The following is an 18,808-nucleotide window of genomic DNA, read 5'->3' on the forward strand; positions in this document are numbered from 1 at the left end:
TTAATAATTCCTATTGTGTAACTTTATTTACAATTTCTTGGTTTTGAATCGAAATTATAATTCACAGTAATAATGTACACACTGATTAATCAAAATGTTTTTCTGAACAATAGCAAACACAATCATCAGTAACTTTCCCTTTAAACTAAATCAACACTTCAATTACTTGAAATTAGAACTCATATCATTCCTGCAATAGAATGACCCTGAAGACAAAGAATGTTCTATTTGAAATTCAGACGCTTATTTATTCATTTTTCTTGGCAGTGTCATTTGATTTCAAATGGCCACCCTCAATATGTCGCTTACTATCAGTAGGTTATCATTTAATAGATATCAGATGTTGAAAGGGTATACATGTACATAACATGTAAATTTACTTATTTGATGAACTTTTGATCTACAGTATGGATTCAAAACCTTCCCCTGATCTGGATAACTTCATTGTGTGCCCTGTTTGTAATTCAAGGTATTTACTATACAAAGCATATACAAAAAAGGGTTAATTTAAAACAAACAATTGCTTTCATGGAAAAAATCTACATGTAGATAACTTTTAGGTTTTGTTGTTATGATAGGTAGGTGTCGAGTTGAGTTATTCACATGCCTCTTTTTATACGTATTTTTTTATGTTTTATTGTTATGTGTTATAGTTAAATAATAAAAAACAAGATTGAGTTGAAGATATGGTCATGAAAATGTGCACACCCTTAGTGTATACTTCTTTCGCATGCATTTTTAAACAGGTGTAATTTGTATTGATCTCCCATATAACTTTTTACATCACTGGTACGATACCTCTGTTGTTGGACTGTCAGTCCTCGAGGGTATCATCAGCTCAGTAGCCAGTACTTCGGTACTGACATGATTTAACAAAAACTGTCCGTTTATAAATTTGAAATTATTAAGAAACTAAGGTTTCAACTCCCTCAGGCAAAGTTGGCTTTAGCTGAATTTGGCTATTTATTTTAGGTATTTTTGACATATAGCTCTTCAACAGTATCGCTACTTCGGATTTCAAAAAAATTGGCTTTGAGTGTTACTAATGAAGGTAAATCCAAAAAATCGCTTCGGATGCAAGAATTATCTAACGTGTTGTTTTCAATTTTTTAAGTAGGAAAGAAAAACGAATTTGTCTGACAGTGATGTTCCGTGAAAAACATTTTTACAGAATGATTATTCTAGAGGTTGTTACAATATTCATGAGTTTGCAGTAAGATTTTACATTTCAAAGAACGTAACATTTTTATACACAAAATCTTTTATAAGAAATATGTTTCTTGTATCTAAAATATTTTGGTTTGTTGTGGAACTCTGATATTAAGAATTGCAGGGAAAACTTAAACGGCAAGCTGTTAACAGGTCTAATTCTTATAGTGCACACCATTTAAACATTATATTATAAATCTTTCATTTTGGTTTTAATGCTTAATTTAAGTTATTGAATGTAAGGGTGTTTATTCACTGAATCTTGTATTTTAGTAGGGTATACTTATTAATTTATTTGCAAGTAACGCAATATTTCTTTAGATATAAAAATAGAAGATGTGGTATGAATGCCAATGAAACAACTGTCCACAATAGACCAAAATGACACAGACATTAACAACTATATGTCACCGTATAGCTTTCGACAATGAGCAAAGCCCATACCGCATAGTAAGCTTTAAAAGGCCCCGATATGACAATGTAAAATGATTCAAAGGAGAAAATTAATGGCCTTATTTGTATGAAAAAATGAACGAAAAAAAAATATGTAACACATAAACAAAGGACAACCACTGAATTACAGGCTCCTGACTTGGGACAGGCACCTACATAAATAATGTGGCGGGAGTAAACATTTTAGCGGGATCCCAACCCTCCCCAAACCTGGGACAGTGGTACAACAGCACAACATAAGAACGAACCATAAAGAAATCAGTTGAAATTGTTTGGTCGTTTGAACTGAACAAATACTTCTGAACAAAAAAAAAATGAGTTTTCTATTGTTGTGCAAATTGGTCGTTTGAAATGAACAAATACTTCTGAACAAAAAAAGATAATGAGTTTTCTATTGTTGTGTAATAAGTGTATGCAACGCAGAGATCGATATTAGAGTGTAAGAAGAAATGTGAATTATTCTATTGCAGTATATTCTTTGACACATCTTGCAAAAGAGTGATATTTTTTACACTGCAGAGATGAAAAATGTGAGAGTATAGCTTTCTAAAACTAGTTTTACTCTGCAAGTCATTTTGAATAGCCTTGTTATTGCCTGTATGCGTTCTATTTCTTAATGCTAATTGTTTTATGTAGCACATTCATTTATTACTGGCAGCAGCATTAAACAAATATATTTTGAATTGCTGTAGAAAATTTCTACCTAAAACATTAATAGCAGTTATCATATGTTATCATCTATTATCATATTTTATCATGTATGACATACAAGGTAGAACGTTCTACTTAGAGGTTGATTTGAAACATTTAATTACTTCCACTCTAATATCATTACTTTCCCTGAGCTATAATAGCTTGTACAACTACTAACAGTGAATATTTCTTTCTTGATCAGTCGATCACACCACTAAGAGAGAAAATTATTAAAGTATACATCATATACAAATAATTATATGCGGTATGATTACAAATGGTAAGAGACCGAAAAACGTAGATATTAGAATATATAGTTCATAATATGTCCGTCAACAATCAGCAAAAACACATACCATGAAGTAAGCTATATGATTTTAAACATCAAATAGTCGTTAAAAAGTATGATAATACACTGAATTCATTAAATGTTTAACTTATCTTTCGAGCAATGCACTGACATTAGAAAGAGAAGAGAACTCAGTATGACTTCTCTACAATAAGTCAATTATTAGAGTGTACTGATTGATACATTTATCTGGTAAAGCATGGGTTATAATTATCTGAAATTTTGACGTTTAATTAAGTTTCAGAAACTGCAAATGCCCTTCGATTGGTATTATGTTTATCATTATATTATTATGATTAGGGACTTTCCGATTAGATTTTCCCCGGAGTTCAGTTTTTTTGTATTTGTACTTTTTACTTGTTTTGATGTTAAGTACCGATCTAAAGAGCCAATTCTGTTCCAACTGATTTCTTTTTTGTTAAGGTGTGATATTTCAACACGGTTTATGTTAGGGGAAGATTAAGCAATAACAGACATATATAATTCAGTCTAAGTTTTCGTGTGATTGTACCACTCCAGGAACTTGTAAACTATAATTATTCTAGTGGTTGCTGTTGGTCTTAAATTTCTTTTTTTTAATTTACTTTTGTTGCTTTTCTCATGAATAGCTTCACTTTTTGCATGTTATAGATTTCTATACGGTGTGAATGTTTTGTTTGCTGAAGGTCTTTGACCGTTGATTTTTATGCACAGTTGTTTCATTTGTAATCATATCACATCTCCGGATTGTTTATAATACATTAATTGATTACTGATAATCAAATCAAGCATAGATAATAAATAGAGCGAAACCTGTTATAACACTATTAGAATCCTATTTACGAAAAATCTACTTACTTTTATCGCAGTATCAAACTGTTTATCATGTTATAATAATATTTTATCATGTACAGTATTGTAGGTAGATCGTTCTACCTGACAGTTGATGATGGTGCCATTGTACTCATTTCGTTAGCTCATTTTATATTCTTTTTTACTTAATATATTAAACTTGTTAGTGTCATAAACAATATTAAGACGGGTGTAATTTGGGTTGCAATGCAACCCTTCACACCATCGGAGATATAAAACGCAAAATCTTATGTATAAATCTAATATCGAGACGTAAAGTTATACAAGAAAAACAGCAAAATGTTGACATCTTAACAAATATTTCTGATAAAACGGATATTAAGCTTAATATTTCGAAATCCATATTTTAGTTAAAAAAAACCGAAAAACTCAATAAAACCTTTTACGGAAAGGGTCAAATTTTTATCTGTATGGCCTTTATACGCATCTCTGCAGTATGATTTTTTTCACATTAAAAAGCTGTAAGACGTCCTCTAACAGTTGACATATTTGATCTTTGGTCTTTATTGACTTTTTTGCCACAATTGAGTCTGAAAGTTCTCCCCAAAATCTATCTGAAAGTCCAGACGGCAAAAATGGCTTCAGCGTTATGAAGTCGTAGAAAGGCGTCACAGAAAAAAATCAGTAAAACAGCCTTTCAAGACGTCATTATTATTTCAACTTGGATACAGGTAGATGATTTACATTCTTTAACTTTATAACATAAACTCAAAAGACCAAAAAAGATTGTCATTATTCAATAGTTATTACGTACAAATAAGTCAACAGAAGTTGAAAATAATTTGTATGGATTTGACTTTATAAACCCTGAAAATGCACGAGATATATTTGCCACTGTATGTGAAGTAAATTTATCAATAACGTTATTTATAGCATTCTCAATGACCTGAATAAGAGTAAGCATAATGGAATATATTGTCCATTTACTGCAACATGGTTATTTGAATTCAGGATGGTTGTAAATATGCTTAACCTTTATTTTAAAAGAAACATACCCTAACCGTTTATTTGCCGAGTGTAAATACTTCGAAAATGTTTCAAGAGTCGTCAATTTTGATTTCAAAACCGAAACTTTGTTTTCATACAGTTTCTGCATAATGAATTAATAAAAACATTAACTGAAATATGATCAATATTTTTAATTTTACAGACATTTGTTCAGAACCAATGCAATAAAAATGGAGTATTTGCTGCCAATTGTGAATGTTGTGGACATTTCATAAATGTTTCAAGAGTCGTCAATTTTGATTTCAAAATCGAAACTTTGTTTTCATACAGTTTCTGCATAATGAGTTAATAAAAACATTAACTGAAATATGATCAATATTTTTAATTTTACAGACATTTGTTCAGAACCAATGCAATAAAAAATGGAGTATTTGCTGCCAATTGTGAATGTTGTGGACATTTCATAAAATTCCGTGTGAAAACAGACATAAACTCACAAATCACAGTCACTATCAATGGACAAAAATATTCAGGTATTTTAAACAGTTCTTTTATTTTACTTTCATGTTTACAGGCGATGTTCTGTTATTTAACACCTCACTTTGGATGAATGCTTATATTCCATATTTCACCACGTGAACTTGATATAAGGAGACTACCGAAAGAAGAAGGTCTGTATCATATCTTGTTCTTTTTCTCAAAAAGGAAACAGATATACGACTTTAAACTTAAATCTTGGATAAACGTGATTATTTAAACTCTTCAATTGTGAATTTTCTATTTCTCGGCAGTAACATACCCTCCGTCCTGTTGTATGACGTTTTCATCACTTCATCTGGAACCATGTAATTCCCTTAGTTTTTGTCGTGACCTTGAATTTTATGTTTTTTTTAACAATTCACGAGATTTGTACATCGGTAAACTACTGTCACTTTAATTTAAATTTAATAGAACTCAAATTGATAAAGTTTACCGAAATTATGCTTGCGATTACATAAATTTCCAATTTGGTATATGGATTGTGAACCTTTGGTTCAATTGTACGTGAGAAACTTACTATCACACTTTTAAGTTCAATTATTGGAATGACAATATGTTTGCAAAGGAGCATTACATAAACCCGTGGAAAAAAGCACCTGTCATCAACATTTATGTTTTAACAAATTTTACTTTTGTATCATTAAAAATATTTTTGTCGAGCAGTTGATAGTTTGAAAAAAGGGGATAACAGTTTAGCAATACGACGGGTGCCACATGTGGAACAGGATCTGCTCACCCTTCCGGAGCACCTGAGATCACCCCTAGTTTTTGGTGGGGTTCGTGTTGTTTATTCTTTAGTTTTCTATGTTGTGTCATGTGTACTTTTAATTTTTAGCCATGGCGTTGTCAGTTTATATTCGATTTATGAGTTTGACTGTCCCTCTGGTATCTTTCGTCCCTCTTTTATTACAGTTTTTCTATATTTGTACACACAAACAAACTTAAATGGTTTTCAATGTTTAATTCATTTCTAAAAAAGAAAAAACATGTTTGCCTTCGTTTTTCTTTTAAAAAATAAGTTTAGGGCTGTGCCTTTGGAGTAGTAAAGACTCATATAGTTTGAGTAAAAGATCGCAGCTTACAACCAAACAGATGTCCATTAGCGGTAACAACCACCGGGAACCTTGGTAAACTCTCACATACATTTTAACTAACACATTTACTTATAGTTGGCAATGAATATCCACCATGGACAACACTAAACACTTATCTAAGAAAAGAACGGATTTCTGTTGGTACCAAAGTGATGTGTCATGAAGGAGGATGTGGTATTTGTATGGTGGAGGCTAAGTTATATGAACCTATGTCTGATACGAGAAAAAGTTATCCTATAAATTCAGTTAGTATTGAAAATGCACACACAATGCAAATGTCTCAAATGTTAGAATTATACCAATTTCAACTAATCTTTTTTTAAGCTGATTAATATTCTTTGTCATACAATTTTGGCTGGAAAAAGATAAGGTAAAAGGTCTCAACAATTGCCAGTTAACTTCAGTTGTTTTTTCAACTTCAAAATAGTGTCCATATTTTAAAATGTTTTACAAGATATATTCAAAATTCAATACACTTACAGTGAAATTGAAATAACGTTTGAGTTTTTAAAATAGACATTTGTTGCATCGAGTTACAGATGCTATCTTGTAGTTTTGTGTTACAATGAGCATTCAACGTTTCAAACCATCAATGTTTTTTTTTTATTATTTACAGTGCCTCTGTCCATTATTCATGTGTGATGGCTGGGAAATAACAACAATAGAAGGTATCAGTGACGTCATCCCAAAACGTCTAGCCAAATACAATGGTTCACAGTGTGGATACTGCAGTCCTGGTCAGGTCATGAATATGCATGCGTAAGTTTATAAATAAACATCACAGATTCGTTTGCGTGTTTAAAGCTTCCAGACCTGTTTCGGTAACATCATAAGCATTACGCGTTTTGTCTTTACTATTACCCGATTATAATATGATAAAAACTAATATATATTTCTTCATGTAAAAACAAGAAGATTTGGTATAATTTTCAAGGCGACAACTCTCTAATAGTGCATATCATAGGTCAGGAATCTCATATATTGATGCCATGGCTTTCTCAAACGTTGTTCCTTTTTATGATTTTGGCAATGGATGTCAAAGGAAGATCCTTGATACATGTACTCTTCCTTCAATGCAATCATAACTACTTTCGACTCTGGAGATTTAGAGATTGTCATATCGTTAAAGCCCTTTTCTTTTGTGTAACACTGAGTTATGAACACAATATGTCTTTTGATTAATTTTCTGTGTAAATCAGCTGTTATCTCATTGACGTCTAACATATATCCTATTTAACTAAGGTTAAATGAAATAACTAAATATTTCATTTTTTTAAATTTTTTTTAGATTACTGGACTTGAACCAAGGTCAAGTTACCATGAAACAAGTAGAGGATGCGTATGACAATGTCATCTGCAGATGTACAGGTATATATTCAAGTCTGCTTTCAAATAGAAACTCATTAAATACATGATCAATCCAATTTATCTTTTCTCATTTTATCTCGGTCTTAATGACTGTTTCCTACAATTTTGGCAACCTTTAAGGGATTTATGCTGCAATACTCAGACATTTATTTTATTTAACTAAAATTATTAGGTCTGTTTCCTTCTGTAAAACACTGGTAACGCCTTTCGACCAAATGATCTTTGTTATAAAAATGATGATGTACATGAGTAAAACTACAAGCCTGTTAAATTATGGTAGTGTAATGTAGATAATGTCATTATGATCAGATACTTGACAAAGTCGAAATATGTTTTTTAGGATATAGACCCATTCTGGATGCAATGAAATCATTTGCACAAGACTCTCCAACCATGAAGAAAGCTTCAACTATTGATATTGAGGTGACATTAGCTTTAGACATACTGAATTCGAGTAATCTTTCAAGTTACAAAAGTAAAGTTCTATTCAACACATATCAACCTTGGCCAGTACTAATGCATCACTAACATGAACAAATACGTGTAACATTGTTTTAAAAACTTTGTCATTAAAGTTACTTTTTCATCTCTGGTACTAGTTTATATAATCATCCTAGTCGCCAATACTTCGGTACTGGTATGAAAATACGGATTTTGTGTTATAAGAATTGCTATTACATAATTTTTGAAATAATTTTAAATGAAGGAATGTATCTTTCTCTTGCGAAGCTCTTAGTCCTTGCCCGACTTTGGCTTTATTTTTTTGTCGTATTTGGTTTATAGCTCTTTATCCCCTTTTAAAATAAGCTTTTGATTTCAAACATTTTAGCCTAATGCATCACTAATCAGACATTGATTGTCGAAACGGTATATGGTGCAGACAAATTGGTACCGTTTATCTTATTATTTAAAATATTCATTTGTTGTATTAAAATGAGACATATTTCATGAAATTGAACTTTTCTCCGAATTTTTAGCACCGAAAATATTAATTTAAATTGAAGTATGTGCTTCTTGCAAGTTATTAAAATTTCTTGTTAGTTTTATTTCCTTGGGGTTCAAAATCGTTTTTTTTCTCCCATGACTTTTGGTAGCAAAGAAATGAAATTCATTCTCAAATTCATAACCAGCGTCTGGTTTGATACTAGAAAGCGTTTTGATTATCTGTGGTAAAGCTAAAAAATAAAAAAAAAAAGATTATTTTACTGAAATTCATAAACTAAAATTAATGTTTGCCATAGCAATTATCATCATTTAAAAAAGAATTAAAAGGCAAACAGACAAACAATAGTTAACAAAACACAACAAATAAGACTAAGTAACAAGTGAGCCATCAACAACTGGGGCTGATCTCAGATGCTGAGGAACCAAAGGCAGTTCCTGCTACACATGTGCATCATTCGTGTTGTTCATTTGAGTACAAACCCGGTAACAAGTCAAATTCAATAAATCACATTATTGAAAATAAGACGCGATTGTATTTACGACATTAAGAATTTATCTGCTATCATCTGTGAAACAGTTATTCCATAACGGTCAACTAACTCGGGATGGCGTCCTTGAAATATCAAATTAGTTCTTCTCCTGAATTCATCAGTTTTGATCTATAAGGATGTTTTATGCGAAGATAATCAATTCAACTTGATGAGTACTGCATCCTGTTTTTTTCTTTTTATATAAGATGCATTTTTTGAGAAAAAGTAATGTTTGCAGGAACTAGGACGAGCCTTTTGTTCAAAAACTGGAAAACGTTGCCAGGGAAAATGTCACCCACGAGCTGGTCAACAGCTTCAGGTGGTAGGCACGGATTCGGTATGGTATAGGCCTGACACGTTTGATCAACTTTTCAAAATATTAGCAGACAACTCTGGGAAGAAAACCAGGATGGTGTTTGGTAACACTGGGCAAGGTACATGTTTTGTAAAACTTATGTCACGGTCAAAATACTGCATACATTTAAAGACTTTTCTAAAATATTTTACCATTGAAGTGAACCTTTAAACTATAAACAATGTGGTGTCCCAAATTTGAAAGTCAATGGCTACATCAGTAGTGTCATTTTGAAGGACATTCGAAGGTTCTGTTGAATTTTTTTTCAAAATATTATAATTTGTATCAAAGTCTAAAATAAAAGGATTTGAATAAGTTATCATTGTATTGTCACATAAACATAGCTGTAGATTACATTAGATTGAATTAAAAGGATAAAAAGATACATGCATCGTCTCGGCTTTTCTTCATTGGTATAGTAATAGCAATCCATTATCAAATCAATTGGTTTTTAGTCCTTATCATTTTATAATAGATCGTGTAACCTTTTGAATGTCTGAGCCAGGAAAAAAATATTACAACTAAAAAAACCTTCATATGTTTTAAGGTGTCTACTACAAAGACTTGAACCTGGCCAGTTTTGATGTACTTATCGATATAAGAGGAATACAGGGTCTGTATAGTGTTAATGTAAGTATTCCATGGTACTGTTTAAAACATGTAAATGAAAAGACCCTACATAAGTATGCATTATTAAGTGCATATACAGGACGGGAACATGTTAATGTAATATTAATATAAAACCTGCTTTGTATAAAGTGACACGCTGGGTCTGATTTTTAACGCGCTAGCTTTCAAGATAACAGTCCGCAGAAAAATATGTCATTCTTATTTGCTAGACATATTATTCTGATTTCAAGCAAACCAGTCTTTTTTTAATTCAGTAATGAAGATAGTTGATATTCGTATACAACATTTTAAAAAACATTTTACTTTTAACAACAACCATAAAACCTTATTTCCCGTATCAAACATAAACTAAAAGAACTAGCCAAGGAATTTGTGTTTGTCCCGGCTGATAAAGCTGCTAATAATATTATTATTGTTTGACGTAAATTTTATATTGAGGTTATGCAAAAGGAAATCACGAATTCACCAACATCCCAACTGACTTCATTTTCAGAAAACGACATCTGTAATAAACATAAACTTTTAGCTACTTCTTTACAAGCAGAACCAACTACAATGAAAGTCCCAACTTTGTACTGGCTTCCGAAGCTACACAAAAAACCTTACAAATATAGATTCATTTCATCTTCAAGCCATTGTTCCACTACTAAATTGTCTATTCTACTTACTTGTACACTTGGTACAATATAAAACCTGATAATAAATTGTTCAAATAAGTCCTTTGAAAAGAATGGAATTAATTACTTTTGGAGGGTCAAAACCTCAATGGAAGTACTTGATAAATTGCATGCTATATTGTTGATATTGAATCTGTTCAAAGTTTTGATTTGTCTACCCTATATACCATTTTTCCTCTTATTCTTATTAAGAAAAAAATCACATCCCTAATTAACTGGGCATTTAAAAAGTCAGAATGCGAGTACATATGTTCAAACTCTTTTAGGTCATTTTTTAGTAGCAATAAACAAAAAAACTATGTCAATTTGACATACTTTGATACTATATCTGCGCTTGAATTTTTACTTGATAACTTTTTTTGTACGCTTTGGAGATTCCGTATATCGTCAAGTTATTGGAATTCCAATGGGGACTAACTGTGCACCACTTATTGCGGACCTGCTTTTGTATTGTTATGAGTTACAATTTATGACTAAAATTAGCAAAGACCCATCGAAACAACATTTGATACAAAAATTAAACAATACTTTTAGATATTTGGATGATATATTGGCTCTCAATAATAACAACTTCAGTATGTATACTAAAGAAATTTATCCTGTTGAACTTACTTTAAATAAAGCTAATACTAACAATTGCCACTGCCCTTTCCTCGGTCTTCATATCTTTATCATAAACGGGAAGCTTAATGCAAAAATGTATGATAAAAGAGATGATTTTTCATTTCCTATCGTTAATTATCCATTTTTAGATGGTGACGTTTCCTTATCACCATCTTATGGTGTTTATATATCTCAACTTGTACGATTCGCTCGTGTATGAAACAACGTATTAGATTTTGGCGAGAGAAATTTATGTATTACTAGAAAAAATTATTACACCAGGGTTTTCGATATCACAAACTAGTCAAAACATTTACTAAATTTTATCATCGATATAAGGAAATAAATCGTAAATATAACTCAACATGCAGACATCTTATACGTTCAGGTATTTCACACCCAATATTTTATGGCAATATTCTTTACAAAGCACAAAAATGTCAGTATTCACCTAAAAACTTACAAAACCTTTAAACAGACTTATTAAGAAGGGATATAGTTACGATACTATTGTCAGATCATTAAAGGTAGCATATGTTGTCTTTAATATTGATTCACTTATAGGGTCTTTGCATCGGAACAAAACACTTTTTTTTAAACAGTTGTTGGCATGACACGGGTTATGTTCTTCTGATATATTTTATGATAGTATGATACTAAACCCCTGACGGGAGGGATTGTGCCTGATATTCATATGATGAAGACATAATCTTTCAATCAGTTTAATTGAGGTCTGGAGCTGGCATGTCAGTCAATTGCTAGTAGTCTATTGTTATTTATGCATTATTGTCATTTTGTGTATTTTCTTTTGTTATATCTGTTGATATCGGACTCCGACTTCTCTTGAACTGAATCTTAATATGGGTATTCTTATGCGTTTACTTTTCTACATTAGCTAGAGGTATAGGGGTAGGGTTGAGATCTCATAAACATGTTTAACCCCGCCGCAATTTTGCGCCTGTCCCAAGTCAGGAGCCTCTGCCCTTTGTTAGTCTTGTATGATTTTTAATTTAAGTTTCTTGTGTATAATTCGGAGTTTAGTATGACGTCCATTATCGCTGAACTAATATACATATTTTTTAAGGGGCCAGCTGAAGGACGCCTCCGGGTGCGGGAGTTTCTCGCTACATTGAAGACCCATTGGTGGCCTTCGGCTGTTGTCTGCTCTATGGTCCGTTTGTTGTCACTTTCATATATTACCCATTTCCTTTCTCAATTTTATTTTGTCTTACTCCTAAATGCCAAGCGCTAATCAGAGAAGCAGCAAATACGAAGGTCTTATGCTTGACTCAACCGGGGTGGGAACCCACGACCTCCCACACTCTAGGCGAACACGCTACCATGACACCACCGACACTGTTAAGAGATATATGTTCATTCTATCTGAATTTACTTATTTACGTTGGAACGGCACAGTCAGTTTCTATTTTACTTATTTAATTACGCAATTTTGGATTGGATAACTGTATAAGATTGTATTAAAACGAAGTTTGTAACTTTCATACGTGTCATAAAAAACCTTACTTAAACATTTGTGTTAAACGGTTTTTGTTGTTCATTAAAGACCTCTTTTTATTTAGTTTACTCTGCATCAATTAAATATATTTAGCTTTAAACCTTTAGTCACGAACTATCTTGATACATTTTATTATCCAGAAAAAAAGTTTGGTTGTTAAACAACCAACAATCCACAAATCTTGTGTACATACAGTAAGCATAAACAAAACAAGAAATTATTATTTAGTATAGTTTATGACGTAGTTTGTTATTCTCACTGTAAAACAATTCAAACATGTGAATTTTGATTTTAACACAAGAACATAGTGTTGTTCAAGACCAGATTGAGACAATTCAATCACCTAAAAGCAATTACATATAACTGGCTTATCATTAATGACAAGGTTTATGATTGTAGTTTGATCCAACGATTGTTCTTGGTGCTGGTTTATCCATTAACCAATTGATAGATGTATTAACAAGGTCCCAACAAGAACCGTCACTTGGTTACCTTGTACACATACGAGATATGCTAAAAAGGGTTGCTGGAACATCTGTCCGAAGTGTGAGGATTTGTATTTTTTAATCATTTTTACTACAAATTGTTTTGTGAATCATGATGTGGGTCAAGCATATTAATGTAATCTAAGGTAGTTTAATTGATTAAATACTGTAGCTGTGCTACTGAGCAGTCAAATTGCATTGACCGTATATTCTTATGTGATATACAGTCACTGACCATATATCGCCATGTTTATTACGTTAAAAATGCGTTTCTCCGTAGAGTTTAATATATGAAGTCAATAAAACATACAGCCTCGCTTTTTACCTGTTTCTAAACCTTGTACAAATAACATTGATATTTCGAGTCAATGTATGGTTATTCTTTATTAACACAGCTGTCCTTGTACCGGTATAGGTCTATTTTGTTCAAATTTGTAACTTTTAATTTTCGTTTTTACACACGAGTTAAAGAAATTATGAGGTTTACATCAATTAGACAGTAACCAATTAACGTATATATCTAAAAATACACCTTACTCTTATAACGAGTAAATTCAGTAAAATAAATGAGTAACTGATAAATATTTGTAAAAACGAAAGTTTTTTTTATATGACAGTAGCATTCCATTAAATACTCATACGAATATTTTTACAGTTATATGAACATTCCAAAAGTTATCCATAAGTGTAAAAATCCCTATATATATTCGAATTACTCATAACAGATGGCGTCCTGGGCAGGGAACATAATGATGAAACACCTCCATCCAGAATTTCAGTCAGATGTCTACGTTTCCTTGGAATCAGCAAATGTCAAGCTTATCATAGGTACATTGAACCGTTTTTTCATAAAAGAGATCGGTTGCTAATTGTAGTAAAATATCATATTTTAACTACACATGCACATATTTTTTTCTCTTACCGTTTAAACGAATCATTTCCCTGTCTAAAAGTAAAATAGCGAAAATACTGATCTCCGATTTCCATAAAGAAAGTTTCTTTTAAAGGTAAAATTAGTAATAAAAACATCCTTCAGTCTTCACTGCTACATGACCGTTTTGATTATTAACAACTGACAGCTTTTAGTTCCTAAATAGAAAAAGAATTCATTTTACCTAATGCAGCAAACAAACAGTTGAACACATGCATATATTCCAGTTTTTAAAATTGTTCCATAATCGCTTCTGTCATTTTAGTAAACGTATTATACGGTTAACAGTGTGTGATTCCATATGGATAAAACCTTAGTAGGTTTTTCTTTATGAATTGGATTATAAATAAATAGGCATATTCAAATGCAGAAAACTTTTATTCACCGCGCAAAAGTCGAGTGCTTATATGTATGTTTCTGTTCAAATCGTTTGATGTACAATTGGTTTTGGGAAATAATAGTCATTACATACATTTTTCTCGGTACAATACTAGTATCACAATATGAAATAAAACAATTACTGTTTTTTCTTTTGTTAAATATGTGGTTTAGTTGACTTTTGAAAAACTGATATTCATTAAAGCCAACCGAAGTGAATATCAGTTTTTAAAAAGTTAATTAAACCACACATAAATTTTGGCCGAAGTGAATATTGGTTTTCAAAAGTAATTAAACCACATTTTACCTCATCTGAAGACAGTAATTGTACAGTAATCTCCATCCTCGTTTAATGAGGTTGATAGTTTTGCATATCTCATATAACATTTTACTAGACATACAATGTATATTAATTAATGCATTTTCAAATTACGATTCAAACATTACTTTCACCTATTTTAGCGAATAGTAGCGGATCTAACACGATACCAATCAGCCAGTTCCTTAAGACAGATATGACCAACAAAGTAATAGTTGCCATGGAGGTACCAGCTATGACCAATGATTACATGGTCAGATTGTATAAAGTCGCACAAAGAGTAGAGGTTAATATTTTATAGATATCTTTAAGTAGTATACAACCAAAGATGTATGATATAGAAATAAGTACTGCTAAAAACATTTTCTATTATGGTATGTGTCAAATTGTGGAGAAAACGTGAATAAAGTAAAGCAACAGTAGTCTACCGATGATCAAATCTCACTAATCGATTTAGAAGATACCAACCAAGTTAATGCACAAAAACTACGGGAATCGCATGAACTTACCAAGAAGTGAGGCTGACATTGTGGACATGGTAGGGTCCTCTGCTATACAAGCGCTTTATTGCTTTCATGTAAAAGTGGTATTATACATATGATAAATCAACTATCTTTGGATTGTTTCTTTAAATAAACCTTATTTGGGAGTGCTAATTTATCATTGAAAATTAGAACAATGCATCCATGTTATGTTTCTTTAGACAAACCTCATTCGGAAATGCTAATTAGAGACAAATGTTATTGAAAGTTAAAATAACGCATCCATGTTAACTATACAAAAACATATAACAACGCGTTTTACTTACTTAAATTGGTCTATAGGAGAGTGCTTTATAACATATTTTTGAAATTATTGTCTATGTGTATTACTCTTTAATTTCAGAACTCACACTCTTACATTAATGCTGGTATTAGGATGAAGATTGCAAACCCAAAAGTTATGGTGGCAGAAAAGCCATGTATTGTTTTCTCTGGAATAGCGAAAAACTTTGTATGTTTCAATTATTATCCTTGTTTCAAATAAAAAAAAACAAAAAACAAACCAAGTTTTAAACCTTTTTGAACGTTGCTTGATCTAGTCAAACAGGAATTCATGTTATTCATGTTATATTTACTGTAAAACAGACTTTATCAATGAAATGTTTTGTTAATTTCTGTTTTTCATCTTTTCACGCATTGTTTTTTTTTGTGAATACAAATACCATAAAATATAGTGAAGCTAACATTTAACTAGGACATTATTTTTGTTTTTATTTAAAGGTTCATGCTGTACAGACAGAAACCTATCTACAAGGAAAATCGCTAGCAGATATCAATGTTATACAAGGTATTATCATTTTTTTTTAAACTTAAAAGGACATATTTGGGGTTTGGAAATATAAATGGCTTGACTTTGTAGTAAAACATTTAAAAACGAATTAAAAAAAATATGTAACTCACATATCAAAGGAATACCTTTTTTGTTACCATTTAAAACAAAATTCAATTATTATATTTACAGGAGCTCTAACAACACTTGCGTCAGAACTAAATCCTGACCCTAACATCGATGCTGTAGAACCTAGTGTGGGATACAGAAAGAATGTAGCAATCGGATACCTCTACAGCGTATGCATAATTAATTTATAAATATTAATTGGTTTATCTACAATTGATTGAGTATATACCTTTCAAGAAGCAGTTATAGTGGTCAATTCATAAAAAGATTTATGGAAAAATAGTGGAAATAATGAGTTGACATCAAAGGCATATCTTCTGGTCGTTGATACACTGACAGTCTAATTAAGTACTGGAAATATATAGTGCTAGTCTATATTTTAAATTTGTTTCCTCTTTTGTGTTATTTCTATGTTTTAGATAAACTCCACTTTTACGGTTATTATTCCAAAAATGTTAGCGTTTTTAGATTAATCTTTTCAGTTAAAAAGTAAATAAGATAACAATAAAGAATGATACAAATAAAATAGATATTGTGTTCAGTTTATTCTAGAAGCTGTTGGCGATACAGCAGGGGCTATGTATAAAAGTGGTGCAATGCCATTGTTAAGACCACTTTCATCAGGACAACAATCATATGACACAAAACCAATGGAATGGCCACTTACGGAACCATTAATCAAATTAGAAGCTATTGATCAGGTACTTATTCATTGATTATTCATATACGAGAAGATGTTTTACTATTTTTTTTACGAACATACGACATGATTAGCAATATTGTCTTATTTTTCTTTTTACCACATTGCACATTTCTATTTATTTTGGATCTGACTTTTCAGCTTCAATTTTATACTCGATGTTTTTTTTAAATATTAAGGATGTTTGATTATTGTTTTGCAAGCTAGTTGCAATTCTCTGCTTCTATCGTAGAATTGCCACTTTCAATTTGCCGCTGAACACAACTGTTCTTTTCATGATTTTAATGAAAATAGTTTTAAAAACTATTTACAATATTTTATGAAAAAAACTTGTTATTTGTTCATAGTTTTTAAAAGAAAAAAGGTGCCAATGTCAAATATTTGGAAAATCTAGAGTGATTCATTACCCGCCACATTTCCGATAGCTTATATTTCAAAACAAAGAAGCGAATATATTTTTTCGCTCTTTTTGTTCTATTATCTATATACTGTCAATTTATAACAGTCCTTCAACAGCTGGTCATTTTTAATCAGTGGTTCGAACATCCGAAGATAATTATATATTTTTTCAAGAGTAGATTACCTTAGCCGTATTTGGCACAACTTTTTGGAATTTTGGATACTCAATGCTCTTCAACTTTGTATTTATTTGGCTTTTTAACTATTTTGATCTGAGCGTCACTGATGAGTCTTATGTAGACGAAACGCGCGTCTGGCGTATAAAATTATAATCCTGGTACTTTTGATAACTATTTACACCACTGGGTCGATGCCACTGCTGGTGGACGTTTCGTCCCCGAGGGTATCACCAGCCCAGTAGTCAGCACTTCGGTGTTGACATGAATATCAATGATATGGTCATTTTTATAAATTTTCTGTTTACAAAACTGAATTTTTCGAAAAACTAAGGATTTTCTTACCCCAGGAGTAGATTACCTTAGCCGTATTTGGCACAACTTTTTGGAATTTTGGATACTCAATGCTCTTCAACTTTGTATTTATTTGGCTTTTTAACTATTTTGATCTGAGCGTCACTGATGAGTCTTATGTAGACGAAACGCGCGTCTGGCGTATAAAATTATAATCCTGGTACTTTTGATAACTATTATTATATATAACACTGAGTTATTAACATCTTTGAAATTCATCTTGACACGATGACTGGAATTAAAACAAAAGTCTTCGTTTGAGATCTGAATAAATTTAATAAGTTTACTAAGTGGAAAGTTTTATTGTCAACCAAAAAAATAAATAGAATTGGTAAACCTCATACTCTTTTATTCATAAAAAGTACACGAACTGATTTCGCAGATCGATTTTTTTTAAAGAATGCGGTTTTATTTTTATATGACAGTTAAGACACTTGATATAAAATAATTAAAAAAAAACATTTGATTGGCAGCATCCACACCATTCGTAGTGTGTACCAGTTGTGTTAAACCAACACTGTTGAAATCTATTAATAATAAATTGTAGTAGTTCTAAATCCTTGATTTTACCAATTTTAAAAAAAAAAGTTTTTTTCAAACAGTGCACTGGAAAAGCAGAATATATCAACGATATTCCAGAATATAAAGATACTTTGTATGCTGCGTTTGTCACTAGCACTGTTGGGAATGCGAAACTACAGAGCATGGATCCATCGAAAGCATTGGTAATTTAGAAATTTAGTAATTTAAATTCCATAAAAATGAAAATAATCCTTAAAAAATGTGGTACGACATTATAAAGATGTCCTGACACACATATTGCCAGCTTTGAATTATACTTTATTTATCAGATATGAGACATTA

General features: G+C 31.3%; 1 protein-coding gene across 1 annotated transcript in view; it reads left to right on the forward strand.

Annotated features, from left to right (window-relative positions):
• Positions 1 to 406: 406 nt before the first annotated feature.
• Positions 407 to 18,808, forward strand: part of LOC143082982 (uncharacterized) — a 41,233-nt gene continuing 22,831 nt past the window's right edge. The window contains exons 1-16 of the mRNA XM_076259043.1: positions 407 to 469; positions 4,898 to 5,037; positions 6,214 to 6,383; positions 6,755 to 6,897; positions 7,427 to 7,506; positions 7,847 to 7,929; positions 9,220 to 9,415; positions 9,884 to 9,966; positions 13,162 to 13,308; positions 13,973 to 14,075; positions 15,019 to 15,161; positions 15,761 to 15,868; positions 16,138 to 16,204; positions 16,379 to 16,485; positions 16,858 to 17,016; positions 18,547 to 18,669. Of these exons, the coding sequence (XP_076115158.1) occupies positions 408 to 469; positions 4,898 to 5,037; positions 6,214 to 6,383; positions 6,755 to 6,897; positions 7,427 to 7,506; positions 7,847 to 7,929; positions 9,220 to 9,415; positions 9,884 to 9,966; positions 13,162 to 13,308; positions 13,973 to 14,075; positions 15,019 to 15,161; positions 15,761 to 15,868; positions 16,138 to 16,204; positions 16,379 to 16,485; positions 16,858 to 17,016; positions 18,547 to 18,669 (1,914 nt within the window). The 5' untranslated portion in view covers position 407. The remainder of the gene's footprint in view (positions 470 to 4,897; positions 5,038 to 6,213; positions 6,384 to 6,754; positions 6,898 to 7,426; positions 7,507 to 7,846; positions 7,930 to 9,219; positions 9,416 to 9,883; positions 9,967 to 13,161; positions 13,309 to 13,972; positions 14,076 to 15,018; positions 15,162 to 15,760; positions 15,869 to 16,137; positions 16,205 to 16,378; positions 16,486 to 16,857; positions 17,017 to 18,546; positions 18,670 to 18,808) is intronic.

The sequence above is a fragment of the Mytilus galloprovincialis genome, chromosome 7, assembly GCF_965363235.1.
Source record: "Mytilus galloprovincialis chromosome 7, xbMytGall1.hap1.1, whole genome shotgun sequence".
Taxonomy (NCBI): domain Eukaryota; kingdom Metazoa; phylum Mollusca; class Bivalvia; order Mytilida; family Mytilidae; genus Mytilus; species Mytilus galloprovincialis.